This window comes from Manis javanica, chromosome 4, assembly GCF_040802235.1.
Source record: "Manis javanica isolate MJ-LG chromosome 4, MJ_LKY, whole genome shotgun sequence".
Lineage (NCBI taxonomy): Eukaryota > Metazoa > Chordata > Mammalia > Pholidota > Manidae > Manis > Manis javanica.
Window position 1 is genome coordinate 146,657,700 of NC_133159.1, and position 18,684 is coordinate 146,676,383.

At 33.2% G+C, this 18,684-nt stretch overlaps 1 protein-coding gene across 2 annotated transcripts in view; it reads right to left on the bottom strand.

The window, feature by feature from the left end:
* Positions 1 to 18,684, bottom strand: part of BRIP1 (BRCA1 interacting DNA helicase 1) — a 185,545-nt gene that overhangs the window by 75,645 nt on the left and 91,216 nt on the right. For both annotated transcript variants that reach the window (XM_037004066.2, XM_073235313.1), the window contains 3 exons: positions 16,980 to 17,145; positions 16,727 to 16,867; positions 12,911 to 13,072 (listed from right to left, as the gene is read on the bottom strand). In XM_037004066.2, the coding sequence (XP_036859961.1) occupies positions 12,911 to 13,072; positions 16,727 to 16,867; positions 16,980 to 17,145 (469 nt within the window). The remainder of the gene's footprint in view (positions 1 to 12,910; positions 13,073 to 16,726; positions 16,868 to 16,979; positions 17,146 to 18,684) is intronic.

Genomic DNA, 18,684 nt, shown 5'->3' on the forward strand with positions numbered 1-18,684 from the left:
GTGGAGATAACATGTTCATGAAGAAGTTTCTCATGTTTATATTCAAGAGAGTTTTGCCTATATTTTCTTATAAGAGTTTAATGGTTTCATGACTTATATTCAGGTTTTTTATCCATTTTGAGTTTACTTTTTTATATGGAGTTAGACAGTAATCCAGTTTCATTCTCTTACATGTAGCTCTCCGGTTTTGCCAACACCAGCTGTTGAAGTGGCTGTCATTTCCCCATTGTATATCCATGGCTTCTTTATCGTATACTAATTGACCATATATGTTTGGGTTAATATCTGGACTCTCGATTCTGTTCCACTGGTCTATGGGTCTGTTCTTGTGCCAGTATAACAAATTGTCTTGATTACTGTGGCTTTGTAGATCTTGAAGTTGGGAAGCAAGAGCCCTCCTGCTTTATTCTTCCTTCTCAGGAATGCTTTGGCTATTCAGGGTCGTTTGTGGTTCCACATGAATTTTAGAACAATTTGTTCCACTTTGTAGAACAATGCTGTTGGTGTTTTGACAGCAATTGCATTGAACATGTAGATACCTTTAGGCAGCATGGCAATTTTGACGATATTAATTCTTCCTAGCCAAGAGCATGGGATGAATTTCCATTTATTAGTGCCCTCTTTAATTTCTCTTAAGAATGTCTTGTAGTTTTCAGGGTACAGGACTTTCACTTACTTGGTTAGGTTTATTCCTAGTTATTTTATTCTTCTTGAGACAATTGTGAATGGAATTGTTTTCCTGATTTCTCTTTCTGCTAGTTCATCATTAGTGTATAGGAATGTAACACATTTCTTTGTAGTAGTTTTGCATTGTGCAACTTTGCTGAATTCAGATATTAGTTCTAGTAGTTTTGGAGTGGATTCCTCAGGACTTTTTATGTACAGTATCATATCATCTGCAAACAGTGACAGTTTGACTTCTTTCATACCCGTCTGGATACCTTTTATTTCTTTGTGTTGTCTGATTGCCATGGCTAGGACCTCCAGTACAATGTTGAATAAAAGTGCAGAGAGTGGGCATCCTTGTCTTGTTCCTGATCTTAGGGGAAAGCTTTCAGCTTCTCGGTGTTAAGTATGATGTTGCCTGTGGGTTTGTCATATATGGCCTTTATTATGTTGAGGTACTTGCCCCCTATACCCATTTTGTTGAGAGCTTTTATTATGAATGGTTGTTGAATTTTGTCAAATGCTTTTTCACCATCTATGGAGATGATTATGTGGTTTTTGTCCTTTTGGTGGATGTGGTGGATGATGTTGATGGATTTTCGAATGTTGTTCCATCCATGCATCCCTGAGATGAATCCCACTTGATCATGGTGCATGATCCTCTTGAATATTTTTGAATTCAGTTTGCTAATATTTTGCTGAGTATTTTTGCACTATGTTTATCAGGGATATTGGTGTGTAGTTTTCTTTTTTTGTCAGATCTTTGCCTGGCTTTGGTATTAGAGTGATGCTGGCTTCATAGAATTAGTTTGGATATATTCCTTCCTCTTCTATTTTTTGGAAAACTTTAAGGAGAATGGGTATTATGTCTCCTCTAAATGTTTGATAAAATTCAGTGGTGAATCCATGTGGTCAGGAGTTTTGTTTTTGGGTAGTTTTTAAATTATAGATTCAATATTGTTGCTGGTAATTGGTCTGTTTAGATTTTCTGTTTCTTCCTTGGTCAGCCTTGGAAGGTTGTATTTTTCTAGAAAGTTGTCCATTTCTCCTAGGTTATCCAGTTTGTTAGCATGTAGATTTTCATAGTATCCTCTAATAATTCTTTGTATTTCTGTGGTGATCGTAGTGATTTTTCCTTTCTCATTTGTGACTCTGTTTATGTGTGTAGATTCTCTTTTTCTCTTAATAAGTCTGTCTAGAGGCTTATCTATTTTGTTTATTTTCTCAAGAACCAGCTCTTGGTTTCATTCATTTTTTCTTTTATTTTATTCTTCTCAATTTTTTAATTTATTCTCTGATCTTTATTATGTTCCTCATTCTGCTAACTTTGGGCCTCATTTGTTTTTTTTTTTTCCTGTTTCAATAATTGTGAATTTAGACTATTCATTGGGGATTGTTCTTCCTTCTTTAAATAGGCCTGGATTAATATGTACTTTCCTCTTAGAATTGCCATCACTCTGTCCCACAGAAGTTGGGGCATTGTGATGTTATTTTCATCTGTCTCCATATATTGCTTGATCTCTGTTTTAATTTGGACATTAATCCATTGATTATTTAGGAGCATGTTGTTAAGCCTCCATGTGTTTGTGAGCCTTTTTGTTTTCTTTTTACAATTTATTTCTAGCTTTATACCTTTGTGATATGAGAAGTTAACTGGTAGAATTTCAACCTTTTTGAATTTACTGAGGCTCTTTTTGTGGCCTAGTATGTGGTCTCTTCTGGAAAATGTTCCATGTGCACTTGAGAAGAACGTGTATCCTGCTGCTTCTGGGCATAGTTCTGTAGATGTCTTTTAGGTTCATCTGTTCTACTCTGTTATTCAGTGCCTCTATGTCCTTACATATTTTCTGTCTGGATGATCTATCCTTTAGAGTGGTGTGTTGAAGTCTCCTAAAATGAATGCATTGCATTCTATTTCCTCCTTTATTTCTGTTAGTATTGGTTTCACATGTGTAGGTGCTCCTGTGTTGGGTGCATATATATTTATAATGGTTTTATCCTCTTGTTGTACTGACTCCTTTATCATTATGTAATGTCCTTCCTTGTCTTTCATTCACTTTCTTTGTTTTGGAGTCTATTTTGTCTGATACAAGTATTGCAACATCGGTTTTTTTTCTCCCCATTGTTTGCATGAAATATCTTTTAGTGTTTGTATGTCTTTGGGTTTGAGGTGAGTTTCTTGTAGGCAGTATATAGATGGGTCTTGCTTTTTTGTCCATTCTATTACTGTTTCTTTTGATTGGAGTATTCAATCCATTCACATTTAGCGTGATTATCGATAGATATGTACTTATTGCCATTGCAGGGTTTGGATTTGTGGTTTCCAAAGGTTCAAGGGCAGCTTCTTTACTATCTAACCGTTTAACTTAACTCACTTATTATGCTATTATAAACACAGTCTGATTATTCTTATTTGTCTCCTTTTTTCTTCCTCCTTCACTCTTTGTATGTTAGGTGTTTCATTCTCTATTCTTTTGTGTTTCCCTTGGCTAATTTTGTGGATAGTTGATTTTATTCTGTATTTACTTAGTATTTGAGTTGTCTACTTTGTTGTGATTTTATTTTCTCTGGTGACATCATTTTGCCTTAGGAGTGCTTCCATCTAGAACCGTCCCTTCAAAATACACTGTAGAGATGGTTTGTGGGAGGCAAATTTCCTCAACTTTTGCTTATCTGTGAATTGTTTAATCCCTCCTTCACACTGAAATGATAATCTTGCTGTATACAGTATTAGTTCAAGGCCCCTCTGTTTCATTGTGGATGAAAGGAAATACAGGCTATTTCCTTCTGGCCTGTTAAGTTTCTGCTGGAAGTCTGATAATAGCCTGATGGGTTTTCCTTTGTAGGTGATCTTTTTGTCTATCTCTGGCTGCTTTTAATACTCTGTCCTTGTCTTTGATCTTTGCCATTTTAATTATATGTCTTGGTGTTGTCCTACTTGGGTCCCTTGTGTTGGGAGATCTGTGAACTTCTATGTTCTGCAATACTATTTCCTTCCCCAGATTGGGGTTTTCAGCAATTATTTCTTCAAAGATACTTTTTATTCCTTTTTCTCTCTCTTCTTCTGGTACCCCTGTAGTGTTTTGATTGGTCACACAGTTCTCTTAATACTCTTTCATTCCTAGAAATCCTTTTATCTCTCTCTGTCTCAGCTTCTCTGTATTCCTGTTCTCATTTCTATTCCATTAACAGTCTCTTTCACTTCATCCAGTCTGCTCTTAAATCCTTCCACTGTTTCATTTCTCTTTTCTCCCTCCTGAATTCATCCCTTAGCTCTTGCATATTTGTCTGCAGCTCATCAGCATGCTTACGACTTTTATTTTGAATTCGTTTTCAGTAAGATTTGTGATTTCAGTCTCACCAGGCCCTTTCTCTGGTGTTTGAGGGATTTTGGACTGAACAAGTTTCTTCTGCCTTTTCATGGTGATCAGAGTGGTTGCCGGTGAGTGGCGCATGTGTCAACTGGGAGAACAATGTCCCTTCTGGCTTGCTGGTTGCCTTGCCCATCTCCACTGCCTGTTCTGGTCAACCGTGCACAGGGGGCAGCCTATGGGTTAATCCCCTGAGCTGCCGTGGGCGGGGCCACCCTTGAGATGGCCTTGGGCACTGATGGGGGTCACAGGTGTGCAGCGTGTGTTATGCTGCAAGAACGGAGACCCTTCATGCTTCCCAAACTCTGCGTGGGTCTATGCTGTCGGTGCCAGTCAACCACAAGCAGGGGGCAGACTCTGCGTTAATTCCCTAAGCTGCTGTGGGTAGGCAGCCCCCAGGTTGGCCTAGTGCACGGGCAGGGGTTGCCAGTGAGCGGCATATGTTTGTCATGAGCATAAATCCCCTTTGTGCCTTCCTGACTGCACGGGTCTCCACTGTCTGTCCCGGTCAACTGTGCGCAGGGGGCAGCCTCTGCATCTGGGCTGGAGGACAAAGTCTCTGTGTGGTTTCTGTGGGCAGGGCTGCTCCCCAGCTGTTCCACAGCAATGGCAGGTCAGCTGGTTGGCTTACAGTGCTGGTGGGGGGAATGAATGTCAGGCTGCTTATCGCTGTTAGAGGCTTCAGAGCTGTGTTGCCACCTAGGGAGTTAGGGCGCCGTAGGTTCCTTAAAGTTTCCAGCCTGCTGGGCTGAGTGTGCCAGGGCAATTTTGTCCACCTGTTAAACCCCTGTCCTTTAAGACTTTTAAAGTGCCCATTTTCTTTTGTCCCAGGGCAGCCGGCTGTGGGAACCTGTTCACATTCTTAGTCTTGGATTTTGCTTTTCCATTCCTCTAATACCCAATACACCATGCAATGTTTGTCTGTGCTCCTGGTGCAGATCACCAGGGCTGGTTATTTAGCAGTCCTGTGCTTCCACTCCCTCCCCTCTTTGATTCTTTTCCTCCCACCAGTGAGGTGGGATTGGAGGAGTGCTCAGGTCCCACTGAGTCTTGTTTTGTATCTTACCCTTTTCCATGAAACGTTGAGTTCTCGCAGATGTAGGTGTAGCCTGGCTGGTGTAATGTATCTTTTGGTGACTCTTTTAGGAATAATTGTATTTGTTGTATTTTGAAAATATATATATGGTTTTGGGAGGATATTTCCACCACCCTACTCATGCCACCATCTTGAGAATCTCCTCTAGAGTAAGATTTAAGTAGTAATTCTTATTACAAAAATACCAATGCTTTTAATTTTACTTAAATTTTCTTTTATTTAGAACATTCCCTTTTATATGAAGTCTTGTTACAATTTATTTTTAACATACTTTATTGCTAGAAGACAAGGTGAATACACATTAAAAGGTATATTTATGGTAAAAATCAATAGTAATGCTAGCAAAAATAACTTTTGAAAATGAGTATCAGAATTTGTAGGGTATCAGAGAGTATCAGAAAGTAAAAATTACTTTGAAATGTAAGCTTTTATAACAAGAGTAAGATAAAAACCATTAGTGTTCATGTAGCTAATCTGTCTACATTAAGACACAGAAAGGTCTGGTGCTGGCTGTCTTATCAAAGACAAACTACCGAAAGAAGAGTAAAGTGCCATGCCTAAGAACGAGTTGATTCATCATCACAGTTACCTGATCTTTTTATGGGAGCTGTTATTATAATCAGATACATTTTAGAATTGTGAATTATATGTCTGTACTGTAATAATAATACTTCACCAATTGTGCCTCTTATGTAATTATGGAATGGTACCTAGTATTAGATGTTAATAGCATTCTAATCTCAAAGTCACCATCAATACAGACACCCTATTCATTAATTAAAAACAGAATTTCATTATTTTGTGTGCAATTTTAAAGTCTTTAAATATCCTTCCTTTCTTATTTTTTTTCTGGCTGATAATTTCCTTTAACTGAACTCTTGCCTGTCTCTTGTACCTACATTATTAAATATTCTAGAGTTCATGAATGTAAAGTAGAAGCTTGCTGGCAATGCAAACTGTAACCCTAGATTATTTACATAAAAAGTCATAGCACGTCATGTTGTACAAGCAATAATTTTAAGTACTCATTTTATAACTGAATTTATCTATATTTGAATATACTAATTTTCATATCAAAAAGCTATTTTTTTCAGCTATTTATTTATAGAATACCAGCTGACCTAATGAAAGGCAGAATGTATTTGTTTACACACTTCTGTTAAAGAAAGTAGTAAGGCCACTGTTTTATTATTGGTTTAACCACCTAATTTGACTAAAGGGTACAAAGATATATACACACCATACTCCCATTTAGGAAGATCTTATCCTTTCCATGTAAGTATACTTTAATGAAATTTTAATCAGATTTGTAATGAGAATTTTTATTTCTTCTGTTCTGTTTGGGCTGATATTTTCTTGTTAAAAAAGCAATTTTATTGAGGTACAATTTACATCTAACAAATTATATCTATTTTATAAGAGCCCAATGAGTTTTCACAAATGCACATACCCAAGAAAGTCCCATCATAATAAAAATATGGAATATTTACATTTTTGCAAAAAGTTCCTTTGTGCCATTTTCCCCCAGAGCTGAGCTGTTTTCCCCCAAAATTCCCATGTTGGAGCCCTAACCCTCAGTACCTTAGAATGTGACTGTATTTAGAGATAAAGTCTTTAAAGAGGCAATTTTATATTTTAACTTTTATGTTTAAGTATGTGATCAATTACGAGTTAATTTTTATGGATAGTTATGAGGTATTAGTATTCATTTTATCTCCCAAGGGTACACAAGTGTTTCATTTTGTGAAAACACTGCCACGTCTCCATTAAATTACCTTAGCATTTTTGTTAAAAGCCAACTAAACATATATATATATATATATATATATATATACGTATATATTTAAGAAAACAATTCCATTTGTAATAGCATAAAGAAGAAAAAAATACGTATGAATAAATTTAATCAAGGAGGTCAAAGATCTATACACTGAAAACTACTAAACAAAAGCTGAGATATATGTATATATATACGTATATATATGTGTATATATATATATACACATGTGGATGCATTTCTGGACTCTATTTTGTTCCATTGATATATATGTCTACTTTATACCCATACCCAAAGGTCTTGATTTCTGTACCTTTACAATAAATCTTGAAACCAGGTATTTAAGACTTCCAACTTTGTCTTTACTTATCTTTCTAAATTAAAAAAAAATCTATATTATTTGCCTTTTTTCATGAATTATAGGATCATGCCAATTTCTTTTTTAAAAAAGTCAATTGGAAATTTTACTAAGATTGGCAGGATGTACAAATCAATTTCAGGAGAATAGACATCTTAACAATACTGTGATAATACCGAGACTTACAACTAATAAATAAGGTTATCTGTACATTTATACAGATTTTACCTATAGGCTTTAATTTCTCTCAGCAATGTTTTATACTTTTTAGTGCTCAGTTCATGCATATTATATACATAATTTCATACTTCTGAATGTTATTTTAACTGGTATCATTATAAATTTTGTTTTGCAACAGTTCATTACAATTACAGACATACAATCTGTTTATGTATATTGACTTTCTCTAGATTGTGAATTCACTATGTTCAGTTGTTAATTCTAATGGCCTTTCTGATAGATTAGTTAGGATTTTCTAAATATACAATCATGATGTCTGAGCAAAAACAATTTTACTTATTCTTTCAAATCTTCATATTTTTATTTCCTTTTCTTGTCCTACTGCACTGGATAAAGTTTACAGTGTTGATCAGAAGTAGTGAGAATGGACATCTGTGCCTTGTTCATGAATGCACGCAAAAAGAGTTCTGTCTTACAATATTAAGTAGGATGTCAGCTACAAATTTTTCATAGAATTCGTTTATTGAGTTGTTCTTTACTTATATAATGAATTGGCATTAAATTTTGTAAGTTACTTTATTTTCAATTTTTTATATGAACATATGGTTTCTCGAATTTATCCTGTTGATGTGATGAATTATACTGGTTGATTATTGAAGACTGAACTATAATTAGCTTCCCAGGATAAATTCCACTCGGTCATGATGTATAATCCTTTTTATATCAGTGCCTAAATTCACTAATTTTTTGTTAATGAATTTTAAGCCTTTGTTGGTCTATAGTTTTGTTTTCTTGTAATGTCCTTGTTTGGCTGTGGTAGCAAATATGCTTGCCTGATGAGATGGGACATGATCCCTATTTCTCTATTTTCTGAGTTAGGGTAATATTGGTAATTTTTCTTGTCAGAATTAACCAATGAAGGCATCTGAGCCTATACTTCTCTTTGTTGAAAGGTTTTAATTACTAATTCAATTTGTTCAACAGATAATTTATTTGAACTACCTGATTCTTACTGTGCCAATTTTGGTAGTTTGTGTCTTTACAGAAACTTGTCTATTTCATATAAGCTGTTTAACTGCTTGGCATAAAGTTGAAAATATCCCTTTAATATCTTTTAAATTCAATAGAATCTGTAACGATGTTTTCTCTTAATTCCTAACATTGGTTATTTTTCTTCTATTTATCCGACTCGTCTTGCTAGATTTTATTACTTTATTAATATATTTTAATAGTGAGTTCAGCTCTTGGTTTCATTATTTGCTTCTGTTTATTTCTTGCTTTCCTCTTTTGATTTTTGCCTTTCATTATTTCATTTCCTCTATTTGCTCTGCTTATTTTCCTCTTGTTTTTACAGATAAAGTAGAAACTTTATTATGATTTTAAGATTTCTTTTTTCTAATAAGTATTAAAATCTGTAAGTCTCCCTCTACATATAATTTTAGGTACACTGCATAAAATATGGCATTTTGTATTTCCACTATGACTCAATTCAAATATTTCAACAAATAATGGCTGAAAATTTCTCAAATATAATGAGGGAAACAAATCTACAAATCCAAAAAACTTAATGAATTCAATTAGGATAAATCTAAGGAGACCAACACAAAGACTTGTCATTAAACTGCTGAAAGACAGAAAGCAAAAAAAAAGCAACAGAGAAGCAACTCATCACATACAAAGTATCCTCAGTAAGATCATAAGCTCATTTCTCAACAGAATTCTGAGGCCAGAAAACAATGGAATGATAATGTTTAAAGTGCTAAAGAAAACCTATCAACCAAGAATTCTATATGTGGCAAAACTGTCTTTCAAAAAATGAGGGAGACATGACATATTCAGATAAACAAAAGCTGAGATAGTTCATTACACTAGGCCTTCCCCTACAAGAAATCCTAAAGGCAGTCCTTCATTTTGAAATGAAAGGACACAAGACAGTAACATAAAATTGTATAATCATATAAACATCTCTAGTAAAGGTAAATACATGGGCAAATATGAAGCCCCTATTATTATAATTTTGGCTTATAACTATTTTTAATTTTCTACAGGATTTAAAATTACAAGAGAAATTAGAAAATACTTTGAGAAATATGAAAATGAAAACACAACATGTCAAAACTTATGGAATGCAAAGGAAATAGTGAGGGACATTTTTTAGCTGTAATCACCACCTTAAAAAAGAAAGATCTCAAACAGATAGCCAAATTTTATACCTTAAGGAACTAGAAAACAAAGTGCAAACTAAATCCAAAACTGGTACAAGGAAGGAAATAATAAAGATTATACAAGAGATAAATAAAGAATAAAAAACAATAGAGAAAACCAACAAAACCAAAAGCCGGTTCAACAAAATTGACAAATCTTTAGCTAGATTGGCAAAAAAATAAATTTAAAAAGTTGACTCAAATTACTAAAACCACAAAGAAGGTCGGGGTTATCACTACCAGTTTTAAAGAGCTAAGAAGGATTGTAAAAGGATATTATGATTAGTTGTATGCCACTAAATTGGATAATCTAGATAAAACAGATGAATTGCTAGAAACACACAGTCTATGAAAACTGAATCATGAAGAAATAGAGAATCTAAATAGACTTACAACTAGTTAGGAGCTTGAATCAGGAATCAAAAATCTTCCAACAAACAAAATCCCTGAATCAGGTGGCTTTCCTGATGAATTTTACCAAGCAATGAAAGAAGAATTAACACCAATCCTACTCAAACTCTTCCAAAAAGTTGAAGAGTAGAGAATATTGACTAACTTATTCTACGAGACTGGTATTACCCTGATAGCAAAGGCAGACAAAGACACTATAAGCAAAGAAAAGCACAGATCAATATACCTTATGAATACTGATGTAAGAATTATCAAGAAAATACATGTAAACCAAATTCAGCAACAGACTAAAACAATCATATGCCATGACCAAGTGGGATTTATTCCCAAAATGCAAGAGTGGTTTAACATCAGAAAATCAAATATACAATATTAACAGAATAGAAGGACCAAAACAACCACATGATCATCTCAGTTGGTTCAGAAAATGTGTCAATGACAAAAAACAATTAAAAAACAAGGAATAGAAGGAAAATTCCTCCACATAATAAAGCAATATATGAAAAACCCACAGCTCACATCACACTCAATAGAACAAGTCAAGGATGCCACCTTGTATCACTTATATTCAAAATAGTTGAAGTTCTAGCCAGAGTAATCAGGTAAGAAACAGAAATAAAAGGCATCCAAATTAGAATGGAGTAAGTAAACTGATCTCTCTTTTCAGATGATATGATCTTATAAATAGAAAACCCTAAATATCCCACAAAAAATTCTAGAGTAAATAAATTCAGCCAGTTTTCAGGATACAAAATCAATACAGAAAATCATTTTCATTTCCATACAACAGCAATACAACAGAAAATTAAGAAAACAATTCCATTTGTAATAGCATAAAGAAGAAAAAAATACGTATGAATAAATTTAATCAAGGAGGTCAAAGATCTATACACTGAAAACTACTAAACACTGCTGAAAAAAATTAAAGGAATAAATAAATGGAAAGACATCCGATGTTCAAGGATTAGAAGACTTAATATTATAAGGGTGATAATACTACCAAAGCAAAATACAGATTCAATGCAATCCCTATCAAAACCTCAATAGCATTATTTTGCAGCAACAGAAAAACCCATCCTAAGATATATAAGGAATCTTGAGGAACTTCAAATAGCCAAAACAATCTTAAGAAAGAACAAAGTTGGAGGATTCCTATTTCTTGATTTCAAAACTTAGTACAAAACTAAATTAATCATAACAGTAATGACATAAGGACAGTTACATAGACCAATGAAATATAATAGAAAGTCCAGAAATAAGGTTTTTCTTAGCATATAAAGAATTGTTCTTAGCATATTTTTGAAGCCTAGCAAAAAATGAAATTGTTCATTTACTCAACCAGACATTTCTTGGCTTACTTTTTGTGATTGTGATTAGAATAGAAGAGGTTTTATTAATGTGTTGAAATTTTGTTTTTCATTAGTCCTAGGCTTAATTATTAGTTTTCTGTAGCATAACTTTGGTGTAGATGTTTATACTCTGGAATAAATATTGCTTTCTATTAAGAATTTTAAAGATACTTAAGTCCATTTATTTTCTTTTAAAATAAATTATCTAATTAAATGTCCTTTGAAAGTAATTCTTTTAATTTATCTATATAGGAAGACTAATTTACCGCATCTCTGACTAACAAAGTACGTGTCTTGGTCCCATATGGGTTGCTATAACAAAATACCCCAGACTGGGTAGCTTACAAACAAAAGAAAAGTACTACTTACAGTTCTAATGCTAGAGAGTGCAAGATGAAGGACCCAGCATGGTCATTTTTGGTAGGGCCCTCTTCCTGGTTCATAGCTGGTCCCTTCTTGCTGGGTCTTCATATGGTGAAAGGGGCAAGGTATCTCTCTGGAACCTTTTTAAGACATTAATCCTATTCATGAGGATTTTATCCTCAAAACTCAAGTACCTTCCAAAGACCCCACTTCCTAATATCAATACCTTTGGGGGGTTAGGATTTCAACATATGAAATTTGGGGGACCCATTTGGACCACAGCAGTATATATACAGACGGAAAGACAATAGAGACCCAAAAGTATCAATATTGCCATTCAAATATATTACTTATGTATGTTATTGTCCTTACATATATAGCTGCCCATGAAGAAAGGCCACTCTCTACATTGGAATTAACTTAATTATGATACGTATGATATCACTCTTAGGAGTTGTGTGTGGTTTTAGTGCTTTGAATATTAGAAGAACTAAAATATTCTATGTAACTCAACTTAACTCAAGAAAATAGTATTAAAAATTGGTGATTCTATAAACAAGAAAATTCCTTCTTTTAGCCAAATACATGAAGTAAAAAAATGAGCAACAAAGCAATTTGACCTAGATTCAGATTACTGAAACATTCAAAAGTGTAATTTATTAACATCAAAAAGAATGCTCCTTTCTTCCTTTGTTGACAGACAGCAACTGCATCAGTTGAGGTGAGTAATGTGGGTAACTGTTGAACTATACTGTGTTGTATACTTGAAACCAATATAAGATTGCATATCAAGTACACTTCAATTAAAAAAGAAAGAGTGCTCCTTTTTCCTTCAACTATGAAAATACGAATCTGTCCCTAAGGATAAAAATCACATACATATATACAGAAGATTGCATATCAATGACACTTAAATTAAACAAAGAAGAAAAAAAATATCGACTACATATTGACCTCTTACATAATTAGCATTGCTTGAAGACTTTAGTATTTTAGACTAATCAAAAAATAAGCAAAACAATGTATGTATTTAGAAAACCACTTTTCCCCTGTTGCTTTTTACCCTAGGAAGCATATCACAGTTAATCCCAGTGATTTTTTTTAAAGGCAAAAGAAACAGTAAATATTCCCTTACCTTGTATGATGGCAAGAAACACAAAATTCCTTGGCTCATAGTCTGGCACACAGATAACAAAAGTGCTCCCACTTCATCCTGGAATTCAAATGTTTCTGTGTGCTGGAAAGTAGCACAGAGATTCCTACCCTTAGGGCCTGATCCAATTGTGCCAATCCAAACCTAGAATATATATAATATATATGTCAGTATTAGAGTTATGCCTAAACTAGCAGGCAAATTGGCATTTACATGTATGTCAAAGGAAGACCAAGCAACAGGTTTAGAGGAAATTTATTTTTAAATTGTTGGAGTTTTTTCTATCACTTTCAATTAATTATATATAGATCTAACTTACTGAAGTTTTACTTTAGGCAGACCACTGAATTCTCTTAGAATTTTACCCATTTCCTCAATGCTTTGCAAAATTAAGCATATAACAAAATTTTGTTGGATGAGGTAAACAAATTAAGTAAACATCAAAAATTATTCCAAAATATTAGAGGTGTGTGCTGGTATGATCTGATACAGGTAAATGTCTACGATTCAACTATGACAGGAACTACTCTTTCACAAATTCACTGGTGCTCAAAGATCTAGTCATAGAAAATCAGACACACCAAATTTTAGTTATTTGTAGTAACTCTACATTCATAACTGAACTAGTTTTAGTTCCGTTAATCTAAGAGAAAGAACAAATTTTATTAATAACCAAAAGACAATCCAAAAACCTTAGACTGTTGAGAAATGTTATAGTCCTGAATTTCAAAATGAAGCATCAGATTGAGATAGATTTTGCAAGATGACATCAGATGGACACCAGTTTAATCAGCTTTAACCAAATGATCATCTAGCAATAAATAATAAGACAGAACTGATATTATGTTTCCTGATATGATGCAATGGGAAGTAACAATATCACCTATGTATATTCTTACCAAACTGTTTAGCCTGAATCCTATCATCAAGAACCAATAAGATAAATCCAGATTATAAGACATTCCTCAAGATCATTGGTGACTTGAATTCTTAAAAAATGTCATGGAAGACCAAAAAAGGGCAAGAAAATTGTTTTAAAGACATGAAAACTGAATCCAATATATAATACTTCTTTGGATCCTGGATCAAGAATAAGAAAAATAAGCAGATATACAAGACATTTGGGGAATAATTGGAGAAATATAAATAATGACTCTATTGTATCAATATTAAATTTCTTGGGTATGATTGTAGTTATGTACCTGTTTACATGCCTGGGTTAAATACAGGATTATGTACCTGTTCTTTAGAGAGCCATGCTAAACTGATTAAGGGCAAAGAACCATGATGTCTACAAAATTGCTTTCTAATGGTTTATCCAAAAATGTGCATTATACATAAATATGTCTACATATAGAGACATATAATATATACATGTATTAACATTTTGCAGTATTTCTCTTCTCTTTCTCATATATATACACACACACACACACACACATACACATAAATAAAATGTTAACAACTGATGAATCTAGGTGAAGGGTATAAAGATGCTCTCTACATTAATACAACAACATGGATGGAGCTAGAGGGTATTATGCTCAGTGAAATAAGACAGGCAGAGAAAGACAAGTATCAAATGACTTCATTCACTAGTAGAGTATGAAAACAGCAAAACTGAAGGAACCAAATAGGAGCAGACTTACAGACTCCAAGAAGGGACTAGTGGTTACCAAAGGGGAGAGGCCAGAGAGGTTGGGTGGGGAGGTAGGGATAAGGGGATTAAGGGGCATTATGATTAGCACACATAATGTAGTGGGGATATGGACAAGGCAGTACAGCACAGAGAAGACAAGTAATGACTCTATACCATCTTACTACACTGATAGACAGAGACTGCATTGGGGGTAGGGCAGTGAGGACTTGATAATACGGTGAATGTTGAAACCACAATGTTGTTAATGTGAAACCTTCATAAGATTGTATATTAATGATACTTTAATTTAAAAAATTAAATACATAAAATTAAAAAATTAAAAGATGATCTTTTATCATACATAAATTTTACATTTAATATAGTTGGATGTATCAACTGCTTGTTTTGTTTTATGCAAAAAAAAGAAAGTTGAGAACAATGAGTAGACAAACAAAATGTGGTACATACATACATACAATGAAAATTATTCAGTCTTTAAAAGGAAGGAAATCCTCACTCAAGTTACATGGATGAAGCTTAAAAACATCAAGCTAAGTGAAGTAAGCTAACCACAAAAAGGAAAATACCTTATGATTTCACTTACATGAGATATCTAGAGAAGTCAAATTCATAAAAACAAAAAGTAGAAGAGTGGCTACCATAGGCTAGGAGGAGGGGGGACAGAGAATTGTCTAATAGAAAAAGAATTTCAGTTACACAAGATGAAAAAGTTCTACAAACTGGTTGCACAATATGAACATATCAACAAGCCTGAACTGAACATTTAAAAATGGTCAAGATAGTAAATTTTACATTATGTAAATTTTATCACAATCAAAAAATAAAGGCTTTAAAAGTTGGGAGAAATATAACAGAATTCAACTTAACTAGCATTATATTATTTTATTATGATTTAATGACATGACTGGTTAAATTGGCCTTTGTGTACTAGATTGAGAATATAGAGCCTATAGTAACATCCTTGTGAGAAAATATATGCTGACTTTACTAATAACTCCCCATATTTTTTTGAGCCTCTAAAGGAAGCAACTTGAAAATGTGGAACATACGTTTTCTCCCACTATGATTTACAGCAATGTTCCTAAATAGGAACACTAGCATTTTGAAAAGCCCAATTCTTGGTTTTATAGGAGCTCAGCATTCAAGGCCCTCACCTACTAAATGTCAGTAGTTCCTCCCAAGTAGTTGAGAATGTCCCCCGGAAGAACTAAAATTGCATAGGCACACAGGTGGTTATTAAGCATGTAGATAACTGCTTTAAGTTACTTCATAAAAAGAAACAAAAGGCAGATTGGCGAATGGTAAGTCCTGGAAATATTAAAATAACATTTATATGGTATCATTATAAAAAAATCAGTGGCTTCATATCAGTACTTCTAATTCATTTCATTATATATATTCAAAATTGTGCTAAACACTTGCTAACTAATGCCAGGTAGTAATCTAGTTGCAGTGGGAGAATCAGGACATAGAACAAGAAGGATTCACTGAATCTAATGGAAAAGATACACACATAAATAATTATATAATAAGAACTACAGTAAAGATACTGAATTTTGGGGTTCTTTTTTAACTTTTATAAGAAACCCTAAACCTTATTTAAATGAAGAAACTGCAATACAGTCTGCATCCAAAGTGTCTATTTTTACTCACTGAGTTGAAGGAATGCTATTTATTAGTATTTCTTTTATTGATACTACTAAATAACTGATAGATTTTCTTTTATTCTAAAACTGAAATATTGAAGAAACAGATTCATAAATAGAACTAGTGGCTGCCTTAGGGGAGGGCAAAATAGGTGAAGGGGATAAAAAGGTATAAACTAACTATAAAATAATAAATAAAGTCACAGGGATGAAAAGTATAGCATAGGGAATATAGTCTATAACATAATAATTTTATATGGTAACAGATAGGAACTATGTTTACTGTGGTAAACATTTCATAATGTATATAACTGTCAAATCAGTATGTTGCAAATCTTGTACATCAATAATTCTTATATATATATATATATATATATATAAAGCTGCACTGTTGAATTTCCTATCAGGGTCTGTTTACTAGTACTTCTAATTTGTTTGTATAGAATTATATTGAGTTAAAAAGACTGAGAGCCTTCAAAAAAAAATACTAACCTGTGAGTTATTAATGATATGATTAGCTTCCAGTTGGATAGTAAATGTAATGCCAAGCTCTGATGAAAATGATTTCATTGGAGATAATGTCCCAGATGTCAAAACAATTGTCCAAACTTTGCCATTAACATCTGAAAATGCCTAATAAGAAACATTAAATACATGAAATCATCTTTAAAAGAATCAAACACATTTATTTAATTGTTGGTATTGAGCAAGAAGATAGTTTTCATTTACAACATGGTAAGCTTACCACAGCTGGATTTAAGCACCAAAAGTTTAGCACGTTAACTGCAGCTTTCTGTCTTAAACTTTTCTTATTTTTTGGTAGAGCAAAGAACCCATTTTTATCTGAAATATCAGTCTGATATATCCAAGAGTAAGTCTGCTGAATAGCAATTTTATAATCATCTGCAAATCTAGATGAAAATAAAACAGTAATTAAATGGCAAAACTTTATAAAACATGGAATTGTCCAGCTACATACAACATAAAAACCAATTATTTTATAATTAAATTGAGAGTTCTAGCATATTCCCAAAGATAACATTCTTCCCACCAACAACCTCCACCACTAATTAAATTCAATAATTCTGATAGAAAATAAGCCTTTAAATGTTAGAATCAACACCCTCTTACAGAGATTAGGTATCGTATAGCCATCCAGTCCTTACCACTTCCTATGACTATGTTGAAACATCACATAAATCTTGGTAGAATCATACTTTTAATCTGGGCTTCCTAACTGCTAGTAGAGCTCTCTGCACTCTATGTAAACACCATTAGTTACAAAACAGTTAACAATATTAATGTTAAAGACACTAAAAAGTGGGTTATACTTTTTTATTCCATGAGAAAACAGGTAATTTTTACTGAAAGTTTTAAAAGTTTAGGAAACTAACATTTTAAAGTTCCTTTAAAATCTAGGTCTCCATCTTCACCTATCTTCAATGAAGGTACTGAACTAGATAATCTCTGTGATCCCATTTAGTTTATATTTCTTTCAATAAGAAGTGATAAATTTCTAGGCTTAAGCAGAATAAAATGTGGTATTCTCTACCATGTCCTCACAATAATATTGACTATTCATTTCACTCTTAGAGAGATTAGATCTCAAAGTTCAAGTCAGGGACCCTACAAACTGTGGAGAGAATTTTATAAAAATACTGGGAACTAAAAACTAAAATTCTTAGAAGAAAACATAGGGGAAAATCTTCATGACATCAGATTTGGCCATGTTTCTTAGATATGCCAAAAAAACAAGCAACAAGAAAAAAAACAGATAAAGTGGCCTTCATCAAAATTAAAAATCTTTTATGAATCAAAGGACACAACCAAGACAGTGAGAAGACAACCACAGAATAGGAGAAACATTTGTAAGGCACATATCTGATACAGGATTGATATGCAGAATATAAAAATAACTCCTACATCTCAACAAAATCCAATTCAAAAATAGGCAGAGGACTTGAATAGACATCCTCCAGTGAAGATATACAAATGGATAATAAGCACACAAAAAGATATTCAAAATCTTTAGCCATAAAGGAAATAAAAATCAAAACTACAATGAGATACTACTTCACAACAATTAGATTGACTAAAATAACAAAGACATATAATAGATGTAGGCAAGGATATGAAAAAATCATAACCCTCATACATTGCTGGTGGGAATGTAAAATAGTGCAGCCACTTTAGAATACAGTTTTAGCAGTTACTCAAACTATTAAACATCAAGATACTATATGACCCAGCAATTCCACTCATAGGTATATACTCAGAAGAACTGATAGCCTGGACTAAAACCGATCTTTGTATACCAGTATTCATAGAAGCATTATTTACAACAACAAAAAGGTATAAACAATCCAAGTGTCCATCAACATAAGAATGTAAGCAAAATATGGTATATACATACAGTGAAATATTTCAACCACAAAAAGGAATGACATTCT